Here is a 27,060-nt window from a genome sequence, read left to right on the forward strand (position 1 = left end):
ACTGTAAGGGATTTGATTTAGGTCTGTTCTGTGAGGCATAGATAGAAAAGGCACCATCCCAAAGTGGTCACAATGTAGAGAAGAAGGAAGAAGCTTATACATGTAATTATTTTAAGGCTTCAGAGCCTTATAAATTCTATATTAGGAGGACAAAATAATATGTGAATATAGTTTCCTGGAGAGATTGGCAATGCAATTGGGTTTTGCATTGAAAGTACAGTACATACTTTCAGAAGGGCACTCCAGTTACAGGGAACTGCTATGTGGAAGCGTGAAGAAGCCAAGTACAGAGTGTATTCAAGGAACAGAAAAAAATGAATGAGGGAGAGTAAGAGGTCAGAATATGGAAGATCAGGCAGAAACAAGATTTGAAGCACAGTGTGGAGGGATCCCACTGTCCTCCAAACTCTTCTGTGGATTTTAATCCCCTATATAGCTGCGCACTGCCCAAGTCAGCACATCCACACACCCATGCAGACATGCAAAAGTCTCCAAAATATTTTGTTCTCACCCTTGTGCAGTCATAGTTTAACAATCTTCAGATTAAGCGGGCCTCAAGAAAAGAAAGGGACACAAGATGCAGTCGACCCATAGAAAGTCAGGAAGGTTCTGCTAGATTCAAGTGTGTTGCTGGGTGAAAGCTGATTACCTTGCCTATTGAGAGAAACACTGGCATGGCTCCTGGATTATCTGAAGACATTACTGAAGCAGAATTAAAGGACTACCATAGGGAATAACAAGAAGGGATTCAACATTTCAATTCCTTTGAGCTTATAGAGACCTAGGGCGTCGCCAAGCTATGGACAGGGGCTGTGCAGTGCTAAGTTGCTTCAGTCGGATCTCTGGGCATGAATACTGGAATGGATTGCCAGGCCCTCCTGCAGGGGATCTTCCAGACCCAAGGGTGGAAGCCTACTCTTTTACATCTCCTGCATTGACAGGCATGTTCTTTACCACTAGTGCCAACTGAGAAGCCCAATGGACAAAGGTTATTCTTCACATTTTACAAATGTTAAAAGGGTTTTTTAAACTTAAGATAACCCATGTTGAAACCATTATCAGACCTTACTCTACTTCCAGAAATAAGATGCCAATAGAGGAGAGCACGGTAGCAGCTGTTTTGCAGGGAAAAGTGAGGGAAAAACAAACAAACAAACGTAGTCTTGCTTTTCACAAGGCTCTGCAGGTTTTCCAATAAGCTATCAATGAGGTGAATTCACTGGATGCTGCAGAGCCTGCATTTTGATTCTTCAAAACACCACGACTTAGAGACCGGGGACAGGGTCAGTGTCGTTGTTCCCTCGTGCACCCACTGGCCTTGGCCACCAGAGCCCATCTGAGACCATAAGGTGGGGAGCGTCGATTTCCTGCCTCCCCCTCGCAGGCCGCAACTTTCCCCGGAAGTCCACAGAGTCGCTAAGGGGCAGCGATCCCACGGGTGCGGTGACCCCGATGTGACCGATCGTGTCGTTCAGACTCCTCTCGCCGCCCACAAGGAAGCGACCGTGAGGGCGCAGCTAGTGCAGCCTCTCCACGCTGCGGGAAACGTGGCCAGAGACCCCCACCCGAGCTGAGAACGCACGCCGCCCCGCGCCCTCACGCCCCACCCACGGCGCCGCGGCTCGACCAATCCAAGCGCCGCGCGTCCCGGTCGACGGAAGTGGGTCTGACGTCACTGCGGGTCGGCCGGCCGGTTTCCGGCGCCCGGCGGGCCGTGGGAGTTGTGCTAGGTGGCCCACGCTTGGGGGGGCTTTTCACACGGGGTGGGAGTAGAGGCGAAGCCATCCTCGGGCCCCTCGCAGACTTCGGTGTCAGAATTTCCCCCCTTGCGCCAGCGCTGCCTCAAATGTCAGGGCTCGCCCACTCTTCTCCGGTCTCGCCAGCTTAACCTTTTGGGGGCTCTCAGGGGAAATTCGCCATTTCTGCTGGACCTGTCTAGGGAGTGCCCTGAACCCAGCCTTTACTGGATGTTGAAAAATACATTTATTTAATGCCCCAAATGGCCTCTTTATGCCCAGTAACTGCAGTTAGCACCCCCATCCTGTCCCTAACGCTCCACCACCTTTCAGTGAATAGAAAACAGGTTAGGTTAGTATAGGGTAGTACTACCCATTCACCCTCTGGTGAAATGAATTTGACCTAGGAAATGAGGTTAGAATAGAAATAAGAAATTGGTTGAAATCACATCGTAAACTGCAGTATTGTACTCATGAAAAGTATATCAGTCCTGAATATTCAGTGCAAGGACTGATGCTGAAGCTGAAGCTTCAATACTTTGGCCACCTGGTGCGAAGAACTGACTCACTGGAAAAGACCCTGATGCTGGGAAAGATTGAAGGCAGGAGGAGAAGGGGACGACAGAGGATGAGATGGTTGGGTGGCATCACAGTTTGAGCAAGTCCAGGAGTTTGGCTCAGGGTAGCCTGGTGTGCTGCAGTCCATAGGGTCGCAGAGTCCGACACAACTGAGCGATTGAACTGAACTGAAATTATTTAAATCTGTAGCCATTGCCAAAGAAAGGAAAGAACGTCGTATAGGGTGAAATTAGGATGATATTTGCAGGTGTTTATTGAACACCTGCTATGTGCCAGGGGCTGCAAGAGATTCTAGGGATTCAGCGATGACCAAGACAGGAAGGTCCTATCATGGAATTCACAGGGTTAAGGGGAGACAGATAATAAGTAAACAAAAGACAGAAAATGCTAGAATAAGTGCTATCAACGAAATAGAAGGATATATTCATAAAAAATTAGTTTTATTGAGATGAGATGCAACATATAAGTGGCCCATGGAAAAAAAAAAGAATAAACCTGGCAGCAGTTTCTCTTCTATTTATTGTGATCAGGCTAATTCTAAGAAGTTGCTTTTTAGAACCAGGATCAGAAGGACCATGGCTGGCTGCTGAGAATGTAGGGGAAGCAAAATCTTTACCTTCTTAAGATCTCTGGCTGGACCTGGGAATTAAATTGGCATAAGACTTAGGAGGAAAAGTGTACAAATTAGTATAAGCTTTACCATGACCTGGGAGACTTCCTGAGGAATTGAGGACTCAAAGAAGAGGCAAAAAACCTAAGTGCGTATACACTGGATTGAGCTGAAAGTGGGAATTGTGGGAAAGTAAAAGAAAATCAGAGGAAGATAGCAATTATTTTAAGAATCTCTGTGCAAATTGGTAGACTCAACTCCCTGTCTGGTATTAAGAATGTTTCTTTCTTTTTGGTGTAGGGAAGGCACTTACTACAGAAGAGTAGCATCTGCCTTGGGAAAAAAGAAAAATGGGAGTGTGCCTTTCTTGCACCTATTGTTTTTCATGTCCCTTTAACTGAAAATAATTGATATCTTGAAATGGCATATTTGAAAGTGGCACATCCTACTGTCCTTCACTCACATTATCAACACCATTTCTCGATTGTTGGGTTCTGAGCTCCACAAAGCAGATCAGTATCTCTTAAATACATGTTGCAACAGCTGCAAGAAACTGACAATTTTAAGCTCTTTGGAAACAGGGAGAGTGTTTTAGTTTCTACTTGCCCCAAGGCCTAAAGACTTGTCAAAGTTGAAAAATGTAGTGGATGGGATGGCATTGTTTTACCTGGAAACAAGGGACTGAACTAGAGGATGTCTTCATTTCTCATACTAGAGCAAGGTTTTTAGGGGAAATGGTTTAATTTTTTGGCTTTGTTTTGTAAATGTGTAATGAGAAGTATGAACTGTAAGGTTGAAGGGTGTCAAGTTGCTGACTTATTAATAAGTAATATTGATAGACTCTATGGTGAGTAGAGTGTGAAATCTGAACACTGAAATTCAGAACATCTGAATTTGACCAAGACTCTGCAGGACTTTACACAGTCATTTCATTCCTCTGGACCTCAACCTCAGCATCTGTGAAATGAAAATTATGTTCATACCTTCCAGGAAGTCAATATACAATGTCTAAACCCAACATGTGAGAAATAACAGTATTAGTATATTGTTTTAAAATAATCACCAGAAGAAATCATTTAAAGAGTTGAAGAGAGGAGGGCTGGAGAGCAGGGCTGAGGGATATGAAGAATGGAGTCAGGAAGCTGTTTTTTCATGAGTCTTTGCAAGCAGTATTAGTGGGCTGTGTAACAAAACCCGGGTACTGCTTTCTGTTCCCTGGGTAAAAGGTCTTCCTTATGACAAGGCAAAAGTACAAGCAAGCAAGCCTCATAATCACGTTACTGCTTTACAAGGTTTTGATCAGGTCATGTCTGTTACCATTCCATTAGCCAAAGCAAGGACAAGCCCAAAGTCAAGGGGCTGCAGGTGAAGAGGAAAGAGAAAATATTTCTGAAAAATAATCCAATCTACCCTAAGAAACATTTGAGTTTTGAAAACTGTATGCAGTGTATTCATTTGGTGAAAATTCACACGAAGGTCCATTTCAGATCACAATGGTGATGTAGCTAGGAGAGGTAACTCAGATTCTCTCTCTCTTTTGCTTAGCATCATCTTGCCATTTTTCTTCTGTCACGCTGTCTCATGCTGCAGCAGGCCACCAGCCTGGTTGTCTCCTTACACGTTTGCTGTGGACACTGGAGCAAAACAGCTTGTTTTCTCTTAGTTTTCCTTCCATCTACCTAAATCCTTCCTTTGTTCTTGAAGCATGTCCTGATCACTTGCCTCTTCTCCCTCTCTGTCTCAGTCCTATTTCCCACACTACTTCAAAATTAAAAGGGGGCAATATTTGCCTGCCTCCTTTGCAAATAGCCAAACGTGACATCATTCAAGAACTCCCCAAACCTGTTCTTCTTAAACAACATAATTGAAGACACTTAAATTTTTTGCATGCATGCATAAAACACTGTTGCATTAATAGCATTGCATTAATCTATTTACAATTAAAAAAAAAATAGAAACCACTCTTACCACCATTGTAAGGGTCACATGAAATGTATGGAAGTGTTTTGTAAACAAAAACAACCTGTTGTTTCTTAAGAAGATACATGTTTTTAATATTAATTTAATTTTTAATATTAATATTCAATTTAAATTGAAACAAAACCCACTGATGTTCAAAAATCCTTTTTGACCTCATATTACTGGTGAGAATGCTAAGTGATTCAACTTATATGGAGTCAATCAAATGTACTTCCCACTTCTGGAAACTTACCCTCCAGTTATACTTGCACTAGTAGGACCTAAGAATGTGATCATTCAATGCAGTGGTTTTGACAGAAAACAATTGGAAATAACCTAAGTGTTGACAGTAGGACACCAGTAAATAAGGGCTTCCCATGTGGCTCAGAGGTAAAGAATCCACCTGCCAATGCAGTAGACTCAAGAGGTGTGGATTGGAAAGATCCCCTAGAGAAGGAACTAGCAACCCACTCCCATATTCTTGCTTGGGAAATCCAGTGGATAGAGAAGCCTGGGAGGCTACAGTCCATGGGGTTGTAAAGAGTCAACCACAAATGAGCATGCACGTGACAGTAAATAAGATATAGAACATGCCCACCCGCAGTGGCATACTATTTTGTTCACAAGAAAAATAAAATGAGGAACTTCTTTTTGATATGGAAAATCTTCAAGGTTTTCTTAACATGGTAGTGGTAGCAGGAAGGGAAGTGTATAACAAAATAGTCTGCTACATTTCTATGAGAAAGGAAAACAATAGTATTTGTATTTGCTTGTGCATGCATAAATAAATACTGGACATATGCCCAAGAAACTAAGAACGTTCTTACCTAGAAGGTGGGAATGGAATTGGATGGGGACCCAGCTAGGAATCATCTGTTCTATGGAATCATTATCATTTTGGATTTTGAAACTAGTAAAAGTATCACTAATCAAATAATTTGAGATTGTTGACCTTAAAAAAATAAGACATTCAGAAGGCCGAATTTACTTGGGAATAGCAGAGAAATTGCCAACTCAGGACAAGCCCAACTAACTATGGTGAACCATAGGCAAGTTCAGGAAGCCACGGGAAAGTCAACATTTATTAGATTTTAGAATGAAATTGGGGAGGGCTGTGAGTTGGAGAAGACTCTTGAGAGTCCCTTGGACTGCAAGGAGATCCAACCAATCCATTCTGAAGGAGATCAGCCTGGGATTTCTTTGGAAGGAATGATGCTAAAGCTGAAACTCCAGTACTTTGTCCACCTCATGTGAAGAGTTGACTCATTGGAAAAGACTCTGATGCTGGGAGGGATTGGGGGCAGGAGGAGAAGGGGACGACAGAGGATGAGATGGCTGGATGGCATCACTGACTCAATGGACGCGAGTCTGAGTGAACTCTGGGCGTTGGTGATGGACAGAGAGGCCTGGCATGCTGCGATTCATGGGCTCGCAAACTCGCAAAGAGTCGGACACGACTGAGTGACTGAACTGAACTGAGCTGTGCATTTTCACAGGATTATAATTTCAATAAATTAATCAAGCATGGACATACATCAATTTATTGCATCTACTTCTGCTTCACAGACATTTCATTTTTCACAAATGGAACGTTTGTGGCAACCCTGCATCAAGCAAGCCTACCAGTGCCATTTTTCCAACGGCATTTGCTCCCTTTGTGTCTCTGAGGTACCCTTTGTTAATTCTCCCAGAATTATAAGTGAAGTCCGAAGATGACTCAGTTGCTGCAATCTCGTGATAAAACTTTATCTTCAGATGAGATGAGATGTAACTTTTTATGGATGAGCAAAGTAAGTGGTTTCTTGAGTGGGACTCTACTCCTAGTGAAGATACTGTGAAATTGAAATGATGACAAAGGATTTATAATATGACATAAACTTAGCTGACAAAGCAGTAGTGGGGTCTGAGAGAATTCCAATTTCAAAAAAGCTTTGCCGTGGGCAAAATTTTACCAAATAGTATTGCGTGATAGAAAGACTCCTTCCTGTAAGGTGAATGCAGAGAAAAAGAGAGCGAACCAGGTATTCAGGCAAGAAAAGAGAAATTTATTAGAGAGAAATGAGAGGTAGACTGCCCTTGAGGAGAACCATTGTCCTCCCTTTCTGGTGGGGTCTTTCTTATATCCCACCAATGAAAAATTTTCTGAAGGGATGGTTAACTTTTAGCCTGTAGTTGAGTCCTGTAGTCACTTAGCTGGAGGTCTGGAATCTCGTGGTCTCGCAGCTTTGAGAAGACAGGCGCCAGTGAGAAACCAGAATGTTATTTGGGCAATTTGGTCAGTCTCAAGGATCACTGTGATTTTCTTCCTTGTTTGCGAGGTCAACATGAGCCATGTTAACAATGAGACCCCCACCCCCACCAGCAATGTGGGCCTTACACTTCACGAAAGAGCCAATTGACTCAACAAATTTTATTAAGAAATTGCCACGGCCACCCCAACCTTCAGCAAGCATCACCCTATACTGTCAGTCATCAATATCCCAGGTACCACCAGCAAAACTCTTTCATCAGGAAGAAGATAGGACTCACTAGCTCAGTTGATGGCCAGCATTTTTTAAGGAATACTTTAAAAATAAAGCATATACTGTTATTAAGACATAATCCTACTGCATACTTTAACAGGCTACAAATAACTTTCATCCCTGGAGAAGGAAATGGCAACCCACTCCAGTATTCTTGCCTGGAGAATCCCATGGAGGGAGGAGCCTGGTGGGCTACAGTCCATGGGGTCGCAAAGAGTCGGACACGACAGAGGGACTTCACTTTCACTTTCTATAACTTTCATGATGCACTATAAAACCAAAAAAACTGTGGTCTGAAACCCAATCTAGTGTCCCTGACTTCGGTGTTCAGCTCCTATTCAAATCCTGTGGATGCAGTATTAAACTCTACAAAAAAAAAAGTAAATACAGTATTAAACTCTACTAAAAATACTATTTTGAGAACCAAATACACGTGAAATTAGCCACTAGCCAAATCAGTCACAGAGGAACTGGGGGGACCTTAAGGAGTCATAACAAAGCGGACTGGACAACGCGCGCCAAGAAACAGAACAAGCAAAGAGAGCCCCTAGGTCACAGAGGAAGCAAGAACTATTTCATTTTGTGAAAATGCGGGTTTAAAGCAAGCCCACGCGGCTCTCCAGACGAGCACAGCGAAAAACGTCTGGCTGGCGGCAAGAAAAACGGGTTAAATTCATCGTGCGCTGGGGGCACGCTGGGCCGTCCCTCGGATGCGGGAGATTTCGGGAGAATGCGTGAGTTTAGAAGATTCCGCTTTCTCTTGTTGTTCCAAATAGAACCAGGCCTAGGCGTAAAATCTACACGCAGAAAGGCAGGAGGTACCGCACGTTTCCCGAGCTTAGTTCGGCCGGATATGACATCACGTGGGGCGAGCTACGTGGATCTGCGCAGTGCGGGGCTGAGGAGCCAGGCAGGGCGGCGCGCGCCTGCGCAGTGCGGGGCTGAAGGCCAAGCCTGACGGCGCGCGTGCGTGCCGGCGTGCGCGCTTGCGTGCATCCCGGGTTAGTGCGGCACCGGCGCAGTCGTCACCGGCGCAGAACTGCTGACGGAACGGGCCGAGGCTGGCCGTCTGTGGGAAGAGAGGCGAGGTTCAGGTCTGGGCCATGGGGAGCGCGGCGCAAGCTCGGGCCGTGGGGGCACGGGCCGCCCCCTGGACCCCTAGAGGGTCCCCGAACCGGGGCGGACCCGGCCGGTGTCTAGCCGCGTCTGAGGAGGAGGCGGTCTCCCAGGGTTCGCAGAGGGCGCCGTTCGCTCGCCAGCGTAGTAGCAACGCTGAAGCTTCTAGAATTTGCGTACATAACATCGCACCAGCTTGGAGCTAGTTAATCTTGTTTGTTGACATCGTTTACTAAAATCTGTGTTGCATGGGAAACAAAGTCCAGAAAAATAGGCTAACAGCAATTCAGACCCCGGCATAGCGGCCGTCGTTTACAACGAGAGAGCTAAGTGCGAAGAATCTATCAGGATTGAGTGTAGCATGGGGGAATTACCATTTTTCTCCCTTTTTTTTTTTTTTCTTTTTAAGCGTGTTCAAATATGTAACACTATTAACCGCCCCCGAGAATTTAGTGCAGTTACTGGAACTAAAAAGTAAAATCCCCTCCAAAAATCTCAGGGAGTAATTGCTAAAGACAGTATTTCTTTTTTTATCCATGAAGTTCAGTCTTTTCTCTGTGAAATAGTACTTGAAAAAAGGTGACTTTGTATTTCCCTCTCCCTGAATTATGTGAAATGGAAGGCCTATGTGCTTTTGTCTTGGAAAGCTTCATTCACAATATATTAGAAATTAGATTTTTATAAACGTGATGAAATCTGAACAGTAACCAGTGTGCTGGCAATCTTGCTGTGATGTCATCTCAAAAAACAGGAACTGAAATTCTGTTTAAGTCAATATTAACCAAATAATACTGTTTTATTGTGTTTGCCTATCAAAATCTTTTCCCTGGGAAGCACTTGGTTACTCTGCTTAAAAGTGTTCCTTAATCTTGTTTTTAGGTCTTCTACACTTGCAGTGAAAGTTTCTTGAAAATCTTGTTTTAATTGAGTCTTTAATAAATACAACATAAAAATGGCTTCAAAAAGAGCTCTGGTCATCCTGGCTAAAGGAGCAGAGGAAATGGAGACAGTTATCCCTGTAGATGTCATGAGACGAGCTGGAGTAAGTCCCTCAAAGTTTTTTAGCCCTCCTCCATTTGAAAGCATTTTTGGATTCTTATAAGTAATTTTGGATAAAGTAGTGTTGAATGTACTTTCTGAAATATTTCAAACATGTGCAACAGTACAGAGGCTGTGTAATAATTATCTTTATCTGCAATTTAATATTGTTAACATTTTACTGTATTTCTTTCAGACCTGTTTCTTGAAGATGCAAATGCTTTAGAGGAATAAACATTGCAAAGCTCTCTTTATTTCCCTAATTCAATTCCCTTTCTGGCCCCAGAGATAACTACTCTCCTCACAGTGATGTGAATCCAGCCCAAGCATGTCTAAGTAACATTAGACTGTGGTTCTCACTCTGCATATTTGCATTATAAACCTTTATACGCCTACATAACCATAGTGAATGCTTAAGTAGCCTTTACTGAATGGTGGATACCATTCTAAGCACTTATACTAGTTTTTAAAACCTTAAAACCATCCTAAGAGTTATTGCCAACCTCATGTTACAGTTGAAGAAACAGGCGGAGAAGCAGTCAGTGAATCAAATATTTAAATAAGTGAACTAATCACATTCTAGTAAAGAATATAGATGCATTTTATTTAAAAGTGCTGCTTAGTATTGCACTATGGGAATATGCCCAGTCTCCATTCCTCTATTGCATTGTTTTACAGCATTATAGTGCTGTAATACTCTTTTTTTTTTTTTTTTTGCCGTTTTGGTTTTATTGAGATATAATCAACATACAGCATTGTGTAAGTTTAAGGTGTACAGCGTACTTAAATATATCATGAAATGATGACCACAGTAAGTTTAGTGAATATCCGTCATCTTGTATCAATACAAAAGTAAAGAAGAAGAAGATTTTTTTCCTATGATGAGAACTCCTAGGAATTACTCTTAAAAACTTTTGCATATTACACACAACAGTATTAATTGTACCTATCCTGTTGTACATTAGTTTCTAATGCTTATTTATCTTATAGCTGAACATTTGTAATATTCTTGTGCAGGTTTTTCTTGTTTAAAGATATGAAAGTTTTTCTAGGCTCTGAGCCTAAAAGGAATTACTACTTGCATATATGATGTTACTAGGTTTTGTCAAGTGATTCTCCAAAGTACTGATATGTGGGCCCACCAGCAGTGAGGAAAATTCCTATTGTTCTCAGTATTGTCAACTTTGTGAATTTTTGCAGGGCAGCAGAGTAGTCTTTCATTGTCTTAACTTGCATTTCTACCTTATGAAAATACCAGGAGGGTTAAATGGCAACAGCAACTTTGCAAGCTGTTTTATCGATAGGATGATCGTATGATTTATCACACAGACAAGTACACTTGTGGAAGAAAGGAGGCTAAGCAGATGGGGTACTGGGACAGCATCTTTAATTCATACTGTCAGACAAACTGGGACAGATCTAGTGGTTAAATATATTTAGCCAACTTAATAACCTAAAGTCAGCATGGTTTTGTTGCAGTATTTCTTGCCAGGTTATTTTAAAACACAGGCCAGCTGTGAAAATGTTACTCTAAATTTATGTTCAGTGTTCTTAAATATCATGATGACGTCTTCCTCTTAGATTAAGGTCACTGTCGCAGGTCTGGCTGGAAAAGACCCGGTACAGTGTAGCCGAGATGTTGTCATTTGTCCTGATGCCAGTCTGGAAGATGCAAGAAAAGAGGTTTGTTCTCTAGACTTGGAATCGTTCCTTCCTACCGCTTCTTTATCAGTTTCTTGAGCTCTCTCTTAACTACATCTAAAACTGTAATTAGCACAGCCTTGTTTTAAGAAAGTTACTTTGCTTGGAGGTCTTCAGCACTAAGTTAAGCCCTGGGGAGTGAAGAACTTTGCCTTTTTCCACTCTGTATCCTCAGAACCTGGCAGGTCCCTGACCTCATGTGCTTGGTGTGGGCGGGACACCATCACTAGTGTTCTGGCTCATGCAGGCAGCCTTGCCTCCTTCTGTAACTACATTACTTAGTATGAGAGTCACCTGCACGTTTCCCACTCATTTCTTACCCTTTATTCGAAAGCTGCTTCTTTTCTTTCCTTTATCAGTGACACAGATGTGGGGTTGTGTGATTCATTTTACACGGAATAACTCATACTTGATTTGTGGTTGGATTAAAGGAGGAGTGAGTTCTCCTTAAATTGTGTCACTTTTTCAGTATCTTCAGAATTGAGGTTCTTCCTTTTGTGGGGGACCAACACTTTTGGGAATCCGTCAAGAGCTGTGGTCCCTTTCCTCAGAAGCATGCCTGCCCACACATACCAGACACTTGAGCCTGTGCTTTCACAGGGCTCAGGCTTCAGGGGCCAGTGTGACAGAAGTGTAGGGTACACCCTCTTAGAGCAGGGATGGGGCAGATCACCACCCATGGCAGCTTTTCTGTGCTATGAGGAGCCTGGGCGCAGAATTCCCTGTGCCTGGCTCTCCTCAAAAGCATAGAAAAATGTATTCCTCTCTGATAAATTCACGTATCTCAGTGCTAGATTGTGAAGTATAAGAATGTTGATATTTTGTAGTTGTTGAGTCTCTAAATAAGAGGTTAAAAATGAGAGAGTAGCAGTAAGTGTTTCTTCCCTGTTCTTTTTTGTCCTGTAGAGTCTGGGTGTTCTAGAATACTGGTTACATTTTGTGTCTGTTTATTGTTCAGTTTCTAAATGGAATGAAAGAAATTTTCATACTTCACAGATTTTAAGTTTTTGCTTGGCTTTGAAACAACATAGGACATTTCATAGTCTTTAAAAGTAACTAGTATATGTTGGAGGAAAAATGTATTAGATTTTCATTTTGTTGTTTGCTTAGTGACTAAATTTTTTTTAAACTTTTAACATTTTAAGATACTGTATTAAATCAATTTCTATTTCATAATTTAAGCAAGTTTGAAATCATTAGATTTCTAGGGTGTTTTAGTATCTGAGATAATAAAATATTGTGTCATTTTTTTTTAATACCCAAATTTCCATTTTACTTAAGGTTAAAACATTCTTTTGTGCCTTCTAGAGTTTTTTTTTTTAATTTATTACTGTGTACATTCTTGTTGAAAAATAATCCGTACAATGTAGACAAACACAAAGTCACGTGTTATTGTCAATGTCCCTTTCTCATTCTTCCCTTCCTTGCTACCTGCATCAGTAGGCAGTTTCCTTTGTCCATGAGTATTTATACTGTACATATGTATGTGAGTGTGTGTGTGTGTGTGTGTGTGTGTGTATAGATACACATATGCATTCACATACATTTATTATTTTTATAAGAATGAGATCATGCTACACCTGCAATTCTGCAGCACAGACATCATTTCATGTTACAGTATATGGAGGTTTTCTGCATTGTTGGTAGTTACAGTATTCCATTGTAGAAAAACACCTTGATTTATTTAACTTTCTCTATGAACAATATTTTTGCTGTGACCATATTTAACATATGAATGTGTTACTGTTTAATGCACATTTCAAATAAAACATTTTCACTTTTCTTATTTTTTAAACTGTTACAGGGACCTTATGATGTGGTGGTTCTGCCAGGAGGTAATCTGGGTGCACAGAATTTATCCGAGGTAAAGTGTGTAAAGAGAGTATTCCAACATCTTGTATTCTGCTGTTTTTGTTATTAAAATATTTCAGGAAGGAGGCTGTGAATAGAATAGGAAAAGATGAACAAAATGGTGTTCCAGCTTAATTTTTTAAAAAAAGTCATTTCTAATAACATCTACTGTAGAAGTAAGCAGAATTGGTGGAACAGTTGTGAATAGATTCTGTGAACAGAGTCCAAATGTAAGATTACCACCACCACCTCCCCCACCCAATAGCAACAGAATGATTTATTTTGTGCTTGTGAAGGGTTAAGTATTGAAAGGTAAGAGGTTGGCTGTCTGTTCAGCCATTGGAGTGAGGGAGATTGCAGGGGCCTAGAGCTGCCAGCTTGAATGAGAAATGGTATAAAGGAAGCCACTGCTGCTTCTGTTATTTGAAGCATCAGCCTGCAGGAGGGAACAGAGAAGGAGATGAGAGGGGCAGGGACTTCATGAGACAGAAACTCATGAACCAGGTCAAGTCAGACATTTGGGACCTTGGGGCGCTCTCCTCACTTTGCTCTCTGAAAAAAAACTCAAACAGCACCTTTCCTCTTTGCTGTATCCCTAGAGTACAAGACAGCAAAGGTTAGCATGCCCAAGGGAAATAGTTCTCTCATCTTATCTTTAAACATCTTTAAGGAGAGGGTACCCTTTTCTATATAAATGTTGTGGTTGGGTTTAAGCCTGTAGAAACACTATGAATTTGATAGTTTTCATATTGATGATTTAGCAATATTGTTGAAAAACAGTCAGATGGAAGATATTGTGGTTAAGCTAAAGCCAGATTCTACCAAAGTATCTAGCTGAGATTGGCTGCGGCTTAATGACAACTTGATGTACTTTGGTTCTCTGACTAGTCCGCTGCTGTGAAGGAGATACTGAAGGAACAAGAGAAGAGGAAGGGCCTCATCGCTGCCATCTGTGCAGGTAACCTCAGGCTGGCCCCTATCCAAGGGTGTTTTCAGTTCAGCTCAGTCGCTCAGTCGTGTCCGACTCTGCCACCCCATGAATTGCAGCAGCTTGCTTCAAAAAACACATGACAGGGTTGTCTTTGAGTACGAGATTGTGTTCCCAGTACTTCTTCCACTTCTAAAGCATGAAGGGCTTCTGTGTTGGTGTGTTTAGTTGGGGGCGTGAGATTGGTATCATGTCAGGAGTGACTGCAGTTACTCCGTTTTCTGCCTCTCCCTGCCTTTGGTGTGCATTGTGTGGAACCTATTGTTTTCTGTGTATGATGGACCTGGAGGAAAGCAAGGAATAAACAGTTGTTACAACCAGTCCCAGTGCCAGAGAGGACTTCTGTCAGCACAGGGTCAGCAAGAATCAGGCCAGCGCTAACAATCCCAGATCTGCCCTGAGCTTGCCCTGGGGGCTTCCCACCTGATCCTCAGGGTTCCGCTGCAAGTCTAAGGTACTGTATGTTCTCTGCCACATGATTTCGAGTAAGGATGGTGGTGCTTTGCAGGGGTCCTCACATCTTTGAACCCTAGTAATATCAGTCCTTTGGTTTTTGATGCCATTTTAAAGTCCATTCTTTTTGCTCTAATAGATGATATTCCGCCATCTTCCATTTTTTTCGTAGTGTAATTTTGGCAGGTGCCTGTGGCTCAGATGGTAAAGCTTCTGTCTACAATGCGGGAGACCTGGGTTTGATCCCTGGGTCAGGAAGATTCTCTGGAGAAGGAAATGGCAACCCACTCCAGTACTCTTGCCTAGAAAATCCCATGGACGGAGGAGCCTGGTGTCCATGGGGTCACAAAGAGTTGGACACGACTGAGCGACTTCACTTTCACTTTCCTTATTCATAGGTCTTCATTAAATGTTTTATCAAGAGAACAGATAAGCAAATGAATGGATGGTTAGACAAAATGACACGATATTTTGTTCAATATGGTAGACTTTTTAAAAGAGATCATAGTCATAGGCTGGGGGTCTGGGGACTGTGCCTTAGAGCAGTCGTTCTCACAGTCTTTCCTGAGAGGCAGAGCAGATACTGCTCGCACATTATTTGCCTTTTTGCTTTTAATTCTCATAGGAATTACATCAGAGAGTAACAATGGCATCATTCAGGCATGGCTTGTGTGCTGAGTGTTCTTAGCTCGTAAACCTTTCAAGTTTTAATTTCTGGCATTGCAGTTACTGATAAATGTAACTCACACTAATAACTGAAAGGACCCTAAGACTTGAGTGTTTGAGAACCCCCGAGTAAGAACCTGGCAGTCCTTGTCTTTGGGTTCCAGTCAGCACTGACCTTTGACCTGCCCTTCTGGCTTAAGGATTTCTCTGCTAAAGGACACTGCAGCCCAAGTAGCTGCACTGCTCCTTAAGGAGGAAGACATCAGTTAGTTCAGCCACTCAGTCATGTCCAATTCTTTGCGACCCCATGGATTCTAGCACTCCAGTTTTCCCTGTTCAGCACCTGTTCCCAGAGCTTGCTCCAACTCAATCATGTCCATTGAGTCGATGATGCCATCCAACCATCTCATCCTCTGTTGTTCCCTTCTTCTGCCTTCAATCTTTCCCAGCATTGGGGTCTTTTCCAGTGAGTCAGTTCTTTGCAGCAGGTGATCAAAGTATTGGAGTTTCAGCTTCAGCATCAGTCTTTCCAGTGAATATTCAGGACTGATTTCCTTTAGGATTGACTGGTTTGCTGTCCAAGGGACTCTCAAGAGTCTTCTCGAACACCACAGTTCAAAAGCATCAGTTCTTCAGCACTCAGCTTTCTTTATGGTCCAACTCTCACATCCATATATGACTACTGGAAAAACCATAGCTTTGACTAGATGGACCTTTGTCAGCAAAGTAATGTCTGTGCTTTTTAATATGCTGTCTAGGTTGGTATTAGCTTTTCTTCTAGAGAGCTCTTTAAGATTAGAGATACCAAGGGAACGTTTCATGCAAAGATGGCCATAATAAAGGGCAAAAATGGTATGTACCTAACAGAAGCAGAAGATACTAAGAAGGAGGAGAACATAGGTGGTATTAGTTGAATATGGACTTGGTCCAGTCCACCCTCACTCCACCCCACCCCACCCCACGTGCTGACCCCTCACTTCTGCCGCATTGTTAGCACTTAGTGCTTTGACCAAAGAAAGGAAGGAAGGGTTTGCGTTGGGTTTGTGTCCTTAGGACTGCTGAAAGTAAAAAATCACATGTCAGTTTGTCATTTTGTGTCACTAAGGTAGCAGAATCATGAGCTGCTTCTGGTTCCCAGTGTTGTGCTGAGGCAGGATTGATTCCCAGGCTGTTAAGACATGCAGCCCTTATCATCATTTACATCCGTACTGTAAAGTAAATGGCGCTGGTAACATGTCGTCTGGTTGAATGTCCTGCACTTTTCTGCTTGGTGCTGCAGAAGACCAGAGAAGCGTGATCGTGTGTTCAGGAGAGATTGGAACAAGCAATGGCAGAGATTGCATGTTTTAATCAGTAGATGAGAACAAGATGAGGCTTACACTCAGAGATTGGAAACAGTTAACTGAAGGAATGTTAGCTTAACCCCTAATACTGAGTGAGAGCGAGAGAAAGAACCTGGAAGGGAGGCTTTCTGGAGAAATAAAATGAGACTGGGGGAGAGAGGGAGCCATGAGGGGTATGGAAGGAAGCCAGTTGGCGGGTACTGGGCTCCAGGTACGGGTTCAAGCTCTGGGACACTTGGAGAGGCTAGGACCCTTTCCATAAGTAACCACATGGTGGCGCTGTTGACTTTCCCTCTGGTCCTCCCAGGGTGATTCTGTCCACTGTGCCCTCTCTGCTCCCAGGTCAGAGCTGGACCCCTGTGTATTTGTATATATAAAACTTATTTACTTTTGACTGTGTGCTGGGTCTTCATCGCTGTACAGCCTTGTCTCTAGTTGAAGAGAGCAGGGACTATTCTTGGTTGTGGTGCACAGGGTTATTGTGGTGGCTTCTCTTGTTGTGGAGCACAGGCCCTGGGCTTCAGTAGCTGGGCACGTGGGCTCAATAGTTGTGGTTCTTGGGCTCTAGAGCACAGGCTCAGTAGTTGTGCACTGACTCAGCTGCTCCGTGGCATATGGGATCTTCCCAGACCGGGGTTGGAACCTGTGCCTCCTGAAGTGGTAGGCGGAGTCCTTACCCCTGAGCCACCAGGGAAGCCCCCAGCTAGGATTCTCATGCCCCAGAAAGCCATAATTTTGAGTTTACCATACATTTATTAACATCATTATAGGTAACAATTTTATCACCTGGAGGGAGCAAAAATGATTGTTTCTTAAAATCTTACAAAATAAAGTAATGAATCCATTCAAATAAAATTGAGTAATAATTATGACAGACTTTTAAAATTTGCTTCCAAACACAGCTCTTGCATGCAGGATACAAGTAAGGAGGGAGGCGACATCAGACATGTTTAAGAGGCTTTTGATGTAAGGTATAAATGAGGACTTGGTCTAAAACTGACACCTGATGTTAGACCAACAGCTTATGTAATTAGGTGATACTTGTTTGATCTTCCTGTTAGTAGCTGCTAAGATCTTGAGTTGCCCATAGGTCTGCTATGTAACTACTTTTTCCTTAGAACTGTGTTGAAATATGAGAGGTCAGAAGAGCAGGTGCTTGGGTTTGCTGGAGCTGAAGTGGCAAGTCTGTCTTGGGACCTTAGCTGCAGTGCCCTAACCATTTAGAAGGTCACAGTGGTCTTCTGAAGTTTTTCTAGGTTTGATATGAGGTGTTAGAAAGTTTTTCTTTGTTTTTTTATTTTTTATTTTTGGTGACTTAGAGAAAAAAGGTAGAGGAACTCCTTTTAAAAAAAAATAGATTTAAAATAACAAAAGGTAAGAAATCTTTCTGATTTTAGTCTCTATTTGAGACTTGTTACAAAATGATTTATCAGTAAAGTTGACCACTCATTAAAGTCTCAAGTAGGCACCTGCATTTTTTTTTTTTAACCTTCGTTTTAAGGGAGACAGTGTAGAGGACTACAGTGGGCATTGTGCTGTGCTCTTCTCTTCAGCGCGTGGTTGTAAGAAAGAAATGCCAGCGCCTCTGTGTCTCAGCCATGTAGGCATTTCATGGGTGTCTCCTGTGGGGCTGGTAAGAAAGAAACTCCAGTGCCTCTGTGTCTCAGCCATGTAGGCATTTCATGGGTGTCTCCTGTGGGGCTGGGAAAATCTCCCATTCAATTTAATATATTCATTTAATATATACCACCTGATATATTTGGGTAGATGGGTGAGTGCTGATCTTTCATTTTCAAGTAGAAAAGTAAAATTAATCCGTGAAATAGCAGTCAAGCCCAGAGGTTCAGAGCATGCTGGTTGTGTTCAGTGTATAATTAAGTCTTCCATTTGCAAAGAGGCAAGACATTTAACTCTTGGTGGTCTCCCATTCTTTGTACCCCTATTACATTTGCAGCCTGTTCCTTGAGGGGGCATGGTTTGTTAATCTGTTTGCTCCTTAGGTATAAAGGTAAATCTTTCTGATTAAGTGGTTATTGAAGTGTTTTGAGTTTGTACATTTTTGCCACACGTGTTCTGCAGATGGTTGCTTATAAACATACTTTATCTCTCATACTAGTGTTTAGTTTCAGAATCATAAGTATATTTTTAGGTAAGAGCCCCCTGATTCAAAGAATGCTCTTGTTGCTGCAGTTTTTAAAACATGGGTTTTTCTGTGCACACACTTAAATCTCTTTATTCTTTTTTTTAGGTCCTACAGCTCTGCTGGCTCATGAAATAGGTTTTGGAAGCAAAGTTACAACACACCCACTTGCTAAAGACAAAATGATGAATGGAAGTAAGTACATGCTTATGTTCTAACATGGAGAAAGATCTACTCAAAAAGCTGTGCTGTAGCATTGTCTCCCACTTGGAAGATATTTTGTACATAGGGGTTCTCTGTGGGTTAGGGTGTGATGTGTTCCTCACTTTCTTTGCAAGTATTTTAATGAGAAAGACCGGCTAACGGGTGGGTCTGTCTGTGCAGGTTCCCTAACAGGGTACAGGGGCTGAGCCAAAGGCCTGCTGGGTTCCTCATGGTCACAGATTGAAGTGGTTGCAAAATGCCAGTTTAACTAGTTTATTAAATACTTTGCCAGCAGTCTGAGGATAAAATTTAAACCTTGGTGGCAATTTCAGAGGCTGCCCTTTTGCCCACAGTCCAGAGTAAAATGGACATTGCTCCCTTCTTGCAGAGGAGGCCTGCTCCTTCATTGACAGGTTCCTTTGTAGATATTAATATCAGCCAGACATTTAACTTTTATACATTTATTTTTATAAAAACAATTTTCTGTTCATGGTAAAAAAAGAAAAAAACAAGCAGTACAGAAAGGAATGAAGTAAAGGTAAATGATTTCCTTCTCTCTGACTTCCCTACCCCCTTTCTACTTTTCAGAGGTAACTTCTGTTAGGTTTCCTGTGTAACTCTAGAATTTCTCTGCACATAATCATTATCCTTTGTAGTTTAATGTTTTTACTTAAATGAGAGCTAGTAAATATGTTCTGCAGCTTGCTTTTCAAACCTAACATTATACCTTTCTTCTCTCCTAACTTATTATTTCTCTAAAGTTACTTGGTACTTGGAGGTTATGTTTTTAAAAACGCATGTCATTGTCTCTGCCCTCCAGGAGTTAATAGCTTGCAGAGACACGTGCACCAAATTAAAAAATGCATCAAATTTCAAATTATGAGGCAGTGTATAGTTAGGGGCACAGCAGGGTCACTGTGCTCCTGGATGTGCAGCTGTGTCATGATGGATGCTGCCTCAGAAACAGTGCTTCTCAGTGTGTGGTTCAGAGCACCAGCCAGGCAGTACCTTCCTCTGCCACCTGTGCCTGGCGTGCATATCAAAGGGAGCAGAGACCGAAACCTGTATAGAGAAAGGCACGTCACACTGGTGCGGATGTGTGCAAGGGAATCAGAAATTCCCACTTGGAAATCATAAGTGGTTCAGCTGGTGTTCAACCAGTGGGGAGACTGGGTGACCAGCTCCATTTAAAACACCCACTAGCCAGCAGCCGGTGGCTACATCAAAAGACTGATAATATCAAGAGCAGATTTGAAAATAGTTGTGCCACTGATACATTTTCTCGCCATATCAGTTCTGCTCTGGACTTACTCTGAACTAAAAGTAGGGCAATTCATGTTCTTTCTTTGTTCATCCTTTCATAGCAAAGTGATGCATTTTTCATTTTACTGCCTTGTAAAACAACAGACCTTATGCTTTAAAGGAGTGTTAGGTTCACAGCAAAATTAAGCAAAGAGTACAGAGTTTCCATAAACCCTTTGTGCCCCCATCCTCACCTCCCTCCCCATCCGCTTCCTTTCCCCCACAAGACGATACCTTTGTAATAGTCGATAAACTGCACTGACGCGTCATCACCACCCAAAGTCCATAGTTTACCTTAGGGTTCACTCTTGGTGTTGGACATTCTGCATATTCTTAGATTTGATCCAAAGTAGTAGTGATGTTTTTTTTTTTGAAAAATCTATAGTTGTTTTTTAGTTGATAGAAAGATAAATTGTCAATAAAACCATCTATGTGAAAATTGGTTTTTTTTTTAAGGCTCTGACTTCTGGGCATTTTTTAATGTAGGGGTTTAGTTTACTTTGGGCTAACGGTGGGATTTGGGAGGGTCAGAAAGAGCAGAATCAGGCTTCCTTTAGCAGTAACAACTCGTGAGAAGGAAGAAGCGAGTGGAACGTGTTCCCTGTTATCTGCTTGTGTATCTTTGTGGCTCTTTCCTCGTAACACCTCAGGAAGACGAGGCTGATCAGAAATAGAATGTGAGATTGTTGACTCTTGGGCACTTACAGGGCACCTTCACATGTGTTATCTCGAGCCTGGCAGCCCAGGTACCCAGTAAGGCACGTATGGGCTTCACCGACGAAGAAACAGGCCGTTTGCCTGAGTCTGTCCGGAACTGGGGCCATGTGTCTGTCCACATGAGGCCCACACGCACTGCGGTCACCAGGCATTGGGTTCAGTCAGCAAGGCCTCTTGTAAGAAAAAGACATTTGCAGTGTCTGCATTCTGAGAAGTGGAGCTGTGATCACTTCCTGGGGGAGGAGGCCCTTCTGCTTGTCCTCACCATGAACTTCAAATTAAGAGCAGTGTGACATTTTTTACTCATATAAGCCATCCAATTTGAAGGACAGAGTGTTTCTATTTCTCAGCTTTAAAATAAAGGAGGGGTGACTTCAAAGTTTTGTTCAGTTCTCATTTGTGTGGTTTACTAAGCGGCTGGATGCCAGCTCCCAGGGACGAACAGGGACTCCGGAGCAGGTGACTCCCATGTGGCTCCAGCCCCACCCCTCCCTGCCCCCAAGGGCTGGTCCTGTAACCTTGCTGGGCCTTGGTTTCCCCATCTGTCACCTGAGGAGGACCATAGGTAGCTCCTGCCTCTCAGGGCTGTTGATGGGCTCTGTGAGTCAGTGTGTGTGACACACGGGGATGTCTGTGGGTCACTGAAGCTGTGTCAAAGGGCCCACCAGTCAGTGCCTGGCTCTGCCTGGCTCTGGGCTGAGTGCTGGAGATGCAGAGCAGACAGACTGCTATCGCCAGGGCTCAGCCTGTTGGATTGGCATCATGCCCATTTTACAGAAGAGAAAAACAGGGAGGTCAGACAGCTGCTAACTAGCAGACTGAGGTTTGAATCTGGCAGACTGATACCTGAGCTGCTGTGCTCAGGGGTCAGTGGCTTTTCCTGGAAGGGCTGGATAGTAATGATCTAGGGCTGTCTGGGCCACCGCGTCTCTGGGGCTCCCAGACCACGAAGGTGAGGGTGTGCAGGGGAAAGCGGCTGTGGTTACTACCCTGTGGCCCCTAGCCTCCCCCGTTGCTTCGTCTCTGGGTTTTGAGAGGGGCTTTGGGGTGTTTGCTTAAAGTTAAAGAGAAATGAACACCTCCTGCAGGTTGACCAGGAATGGACTGGTGCGCAGGTGTCGTTCTTCTCCGTCTTCACCACTAGGTGGAGGTGGTCTGTAAGCAGACCTGTATCTCTTCCTGGCTGAGATTTTTGAGAAGAACCGGAATTTTAAACATTCTTAACCAGTGTAAGCTGTATTTGTAGTATTTTACCCACAAAGAGGTTGTTACCTGAGTCGTTCAGAGCCTTGCCTTCACTGCCTGTGTCTCGGTGTCCATCTCGGCTCCGGGTTCTCTACTTCAGCACTTGGGATGATCTCTAACCAACAGTAAATGAGGTTAGCTTAGGAAAACCTCTCCCCTGCAGGCTAGGGATCCCCTTTTCTTCTGCAGAAGGGTAACTGGGAGAGCGCTCACGGACTGTCGTCAGTTGTTTCACTGGGTGACTTGATTTGTAATGAAAGGAAGCCCTGAAGCAGGGCAGTGGTGTTCATCCCTGAGAAAGGACGGGTACGTTGGGACATCGTCTCTAAAGCTTGCTGGTGCAGCAGGAGCATCTTGCTCAGGTGCGCTGTTCTGTGTGAGCATCAAACAAGCATTTCCTGAACTCTTTGGGCTCTGGGGACAGAGAAGGGGACAAGATCAAGCCATGTTCTCGGGGCTCCTCAGAGGGGGAGGGGGCAGAGGTCGTGTGGTGTTGCAGGCCCAACTCTGCCTGCAGGGACCAGATGGGGCAGGATTGCATAGAGGACCCTTATGGGCTTTTGACCCCGGCCCTGAATCTATTTGTCCTTCATGTCCTGTCATTGAGCAGTGTCACCATGCAGCCAGGTGGCTGGAAGTCCTCATTGGTGTCTCCCCACGTCCAGTCCCTCCGCAAGGTCTTGGCATTTTATCTCCAAGACACACCTCGGGCCTCCATGTCCTCAGCGTGGCCTCTGTCCCCTCCAGGTCACTGTTTACTCCTGTGGGTTCTTCTTTGTCTCCCCTCTGCTTCTTTCTGCCCTGTCTTTGTGCACAGCCTGGGCCTCAGGGCCTGTGTACCATGATTTGGAGTTGAGGATCACTTCAAGGTGCCAGAGAAAGAGGTGAAGGCTTCTCATGGGGGGCACCTGGGTGTGCTCTGGTTTGCACTGTGGAACGTGCCCTGTTTGGTGGCGCTGAGAGTGGAGGGAAAGGCAGGAGGAAGGGGGACTCTGCACGCAGAGGTCCTGTGTTGAGGCAGCAGGCAGGGAGTGTTCATTCGATCTTTCCTTCACCTGACACTTGGGAGTACCTCCCTGGTGCCATTAGCATTCTAGACTGGATGGGTAGGTGAGGGCTCAGCCTTTCACAGACCAGAGGTAAATAGGAGCCAGATGGTTTCCTGGGTGCTGGGAGCGTGCATGATAGAGTGACCTGGGCCCCTTGGTGAGAGAGGGGTCCATGCTGAATTCAAAGGAGTGAGTTGTGAGTGGAGCTTTCTGGGCAGAGGGAGTAGCCTGGGCAGCTCCTCCAGGACTGGAAAGACTACAGTGCCCTCTGTAGCAGAGCTGCAAGCTTCAGGCGGGAGAGTGGGCCCGGGGGGCAGCTGCGGGGTCAAGGGGTCAGGCCACGTGGGGTGCTGCTGCATGTGAGGAGTTCGGGCCTGGTGCTTGTGCAGTAGGAGGATTTGGTGACTGTCTGATGTGGAATGTGAGGGTGGGGGGTGGTTCAGGGAATCCCAGCTTTGAGCCCTCAGATCTTGGAGGTGTTTACTTCATGCGAATATAGGAGCAGCCTGTTTTCTTACTACATTTGCAAAGGTACAGCCAGCGGTGGCCTCCGAAAGCAGGCAGTGCCTGACGAGAAACTAGGCTTCTCCCCACTTGCACCTCTCTCTCCCCACCCATGACACGCTGTGCGTGGCTTCTGCTTGTGTGCTTTGGAGGCAGCAGAAAGTGTGCATCACCCAGGGGGTCTGTATATTACAGGTCGTTTCTACCTTCAGCAGTGGTTCCCCTACATCCCCCTTCCCCCAGCATTTTATAGGGAAGGAAAAGTAATTTTCCCCTGTATCCTTCTGAGTTCTTAGTTGAGACCCTTTTTACAGGAGACAGGTTGACTGGAGAACAAAGTTTATTAACATGTATACTTTATGTTTGGGCTTCCCAGGTGGTGCTAGTGGTAAAGAATCTGCCTGCCAATGCAGGAGACCTCATTGGGGGCTGTGGAGGCTACAGTGGAGGCTTGGCAGGCTACAAGCCATGGGGTTGCAGAGTCAGACACAGCTAAGCAACTAAGCAGTAGAACTCATGTGTACATGGAAGAGCCCCGGGGGAAAATGAGTAATTCCCTGAGATGGTTTAGAATTCTGGCTTAAACTCCATCTTAATAGGGAAAGGGGAGACAGGTCTCTCAGGGGAAGGTAATTGGGTTTTCAGAAAGATGAAGGGGCCCTTTGAAGAGTAGATGGAAAGAATGATAGTTTGTGACAAGGTTTGTCTGGGTGTAGTATCAGCTCCTGGTTTTCTCTTCTGATTGATAGAACTTCCTGGAGGGGATTTCTGTTAGCTGAGTTCCTTTTGAACAATCTGTGCTTAGGCAGGAAAGGGGATTCAGAGAAACCCTCCCCCTTTCTGTCCTACTGTGTTCTGAGAGCTGGGGGTGCCTAATGGAGTTATGAGTGACTGGCTACAGTGTTGGTGTTGTGAGTTTTTGCTTTTTTTAAAATTCGGGCTCGTTTGTGTTTTCATTTTTGTGAAACAGTAGTGTGTGGTACGGAGAAGGCAGTGGCACCCCACTCCTGTACTCTTGCCTGAAAAATCCCATGGATGGAGGAGCCTGGTGGGCTGCAGTCCATGGGGTTGCTGAGAGTTGGACACGACTCAGTGATTTCGCTTTCACTTTTCACTTTCATGCATTGGAGAAGGAAATGGCAACCCACTCCAGTGTTCTTGCCTGGAGAATCCCAGGCACGGCGGAGCCTGGTGGGCTGCCGTCTCTGGGGTCGCACAGAGTCGGACACGACTGAAGCAACTTAGCAGCAGCAGCTGTGTGTGGTAGGGGAATGGAATTGTCGAGTGGTGTTCATGGCTGTCCTACATAGCCCACGAGGACGCAAGCCTTCTTTGTTTTTATTTCCCAGGTCATTACAGCTACTCAGAGAACCGTGTGGAGAAGGACGGCCTGATCCTCACCAGCCGGGGGCCAGGAACCAGCTTCGAGTTTGCGCTGAAGATTGTCGAGGCGCTGGTCGGCAAGGAGGTGGCCGACCAAGTGAAGGCCCCGCTGGTGCTTAAAGATTAAAGTGGAGAGGCTTGATGATGGGTCAGAGAGACAGACCATTTGTAATCCAGCCTCATTGTGTTCACTTTTAGAGGGGGGATCAGGGGGCGGTCACTGTGCAGAGAAGCCATCTTTCTCACTCCCTCCCTGTCCATTTGTGGCTCTGACATGACAGCTGTGCAGAGATTCCAGTTGTATCCCCTCATTTCTGAACCTTGATTGCAGAATAAATAGGGCATTTAGCAAACTACCAACTGTTCCTTCTTTTCTCTCTGGTCTCTGTTTTCTTGTGTGAAACCAAGTGGTATCACCTTCGTCTGCAGCTCGTATCTATTGTTCAGTCATGTCCAACTTTTTGCAACATCCTGGACTAAAGCCAACCTGGCTTCTCTGCCCATGGGATTCTCCAGGCAAGAATGCTGGAGTGGGTTGCTCTGCCCTTCTCCAGGGGATCTTCCTGACCCAGGGATCGAACTCCAGTCTCCTCCATTGCAGGCAGGTTCTTCACCATGTGAACCATCAGCAAAACTGGTAGCTCATAACTATTGATCCAGCTGCTGAAATAACTGAACAGGGGACATGGTTCACACAGCAAGGTGAAAACACAATAGATGAAAAAGGCTTGTGACTTCTCTCCGATTCATTAACTAACTGTATCCCTAATGTGCTGTTAAAAATACCAACGCAGTTGGCTTACTGGTGAATTTTGGTAAGTCAGTTCCTCATCTCCTGTTGCAGAAAAAGTCCTGAGACGGGAGTTGAGAACCTCTCAGGCCTGGCCTTGCCTGTTTTCCCCTCCTCAAGGAACAGCACCCAGCTCTTTCAGCTGCCCAGGCCCCTAGGTGGGGTGGGTGAGTTGAACACCAGGGCATGGGCCCATCCAGTCAGAGCCCAGCACACCGGACCACGCAGCCCAGGTGAGACCCGTCAGCCAGTGAGATTCTGTTCTGGAACCTCCCCTGCCTGCTGCGGTTCTACCTGCCAGGTGCTCAGGGGGACTGGCCCTAGCATGGCTCCAGAATAAGAGGAAGCTGAGGACGAGGCTTGACCCAAGGTCTGTCTACACCGAGAGCAGGACAACTCCTGGACTTTTGAACACGTGTCAGTTCTCTTGACTTTTGTGTTGGTGGAATCATTTATACGGGACTGATGAGATGGAAGTGAACTTCTGACGGCAGAGGCCTGAGCTACTAAGTAAAACTGCCCAACACAGAGAATGTGCATTGCTGGGTGGCCTTGTCGTTGGCTATCCTTCCTTTCCTCCTGGGCACAGTATGGACACCAGTAAACTTTCTGAAAAGGCCAGGCCAGGTGGTCAGTACTTAAGGTATGTGGGCTGTCAAGCTTCCATCGCAATTGCTCAGCTCTGACCAGGCTGCACAGAAGCACCCACAGTCAGCCATCAGGACCACCATGCAGCAAAACCCCCTTCACCAAACCAGGCAGCAGCAGAGCTGGGCCCTCAGGCTGCAGTTTGTAGATTGACCCCTGAACCAGAAGGCAAGGTGGATGTTCATTACTAAAATGCAAATAATAACGGCTTGTTTTGATGAGCTGCTTGTTTTGATTAGCTCCTCACAGGATATGAGGAGGGGGAACAGGAGAGACCTCATGAGGGGTGGGAGCCACTGAGGTTTCAGCTGAGACCTGAGGGCAGGCCCGGCTCCATGAGCAGCTATCAGCATTGATGCACCTACGGTGTGCTGAGCCTGATCCTGGGGCTGGAGTAACCATGGGGAGACATGGTCTGTCCTAGATCTGTGTAGGGTTGTTCAGTCACTCAATTGTGTCTGACTCTGTGACCCCATGGACTGCAGCACTCCAGGCTGCTCTGTCCATTATCAACTC

General features: G+C 44.6%; 1 protein-coding gene across 1 annotated transcript; it reads left to right on the forward strand.

Moving 5' to 3' along the window:
• The first annotated feature begins 8,281 nt into the window (after window positions 1–8,281).
• Window positions 8,282–25,462, forward strand: PARK7 (Parkinsonism associated deglycase). Its single transcript, XM_040263335.1, has 7 exons — window positions 8,282–8,500; window positions 9,402–9,564; window positions 11,142–11,243; window positions 13,066–13,125; window positions 14,001–14,070; window positions 18,811–18,897; window positions 25,073–25,462. Exons 2-7 carry the CDS (start codon window positions 9,475–9,477, stop codon window positions 25,231–25,233), a joined length of 570 nt encoding a protein of 189 aa, XP_040119269.1. The 5' UTR covers window positions 8,282–8,500; window positions 9,402–9,474; the 3' UTR covers window positions 25,234–25,462.
• The last annotated feature ends 1,598 nt before the right edge of the window (window positions 25,463–27,060 follow it).

This window comes from Oryx dammah, unplaced genomic scaffold (assembly GCF_014754425.2).
Source record: "Oryx dammah isolate SB20612 unplaced genomic scaffold, SCBI_Odam_1.1 HiC_scaffold_21, whole genome shotgun sequence".
Lineage (NCBI taxonomy): Eukaryota > Metazoa > Chordata > Mammalia > Artiodactyla > Bovidae > Oryx > Oryx dammah.

Excerpts from the sequence above, each read along its gene's own strand:
- PARK7 (XM_040263335.1), top strand. The coding sequence starts at position 9,475 with ATGGCTTCAAAAAGAGCTCTGGTCATCCTGGCTAAAGGAGCAGAGGAA. Across the intron at positions 13,126-14,000 it reads GTGCACAGAATTTATCCGAG|TCCGCTGCTGTGAAGGAGAT; the intron begins GTAAAGTGTGTA and ends TTCTCTGACTAG. Across the intron at positions 14,071-18,810 it reads CATCGCTGCCATCTGTGCAG|GTCCTACAGCTCTGCTGGCT; the intron begins GTAACCTCAGGC and ends TCTTTTTTTTAG.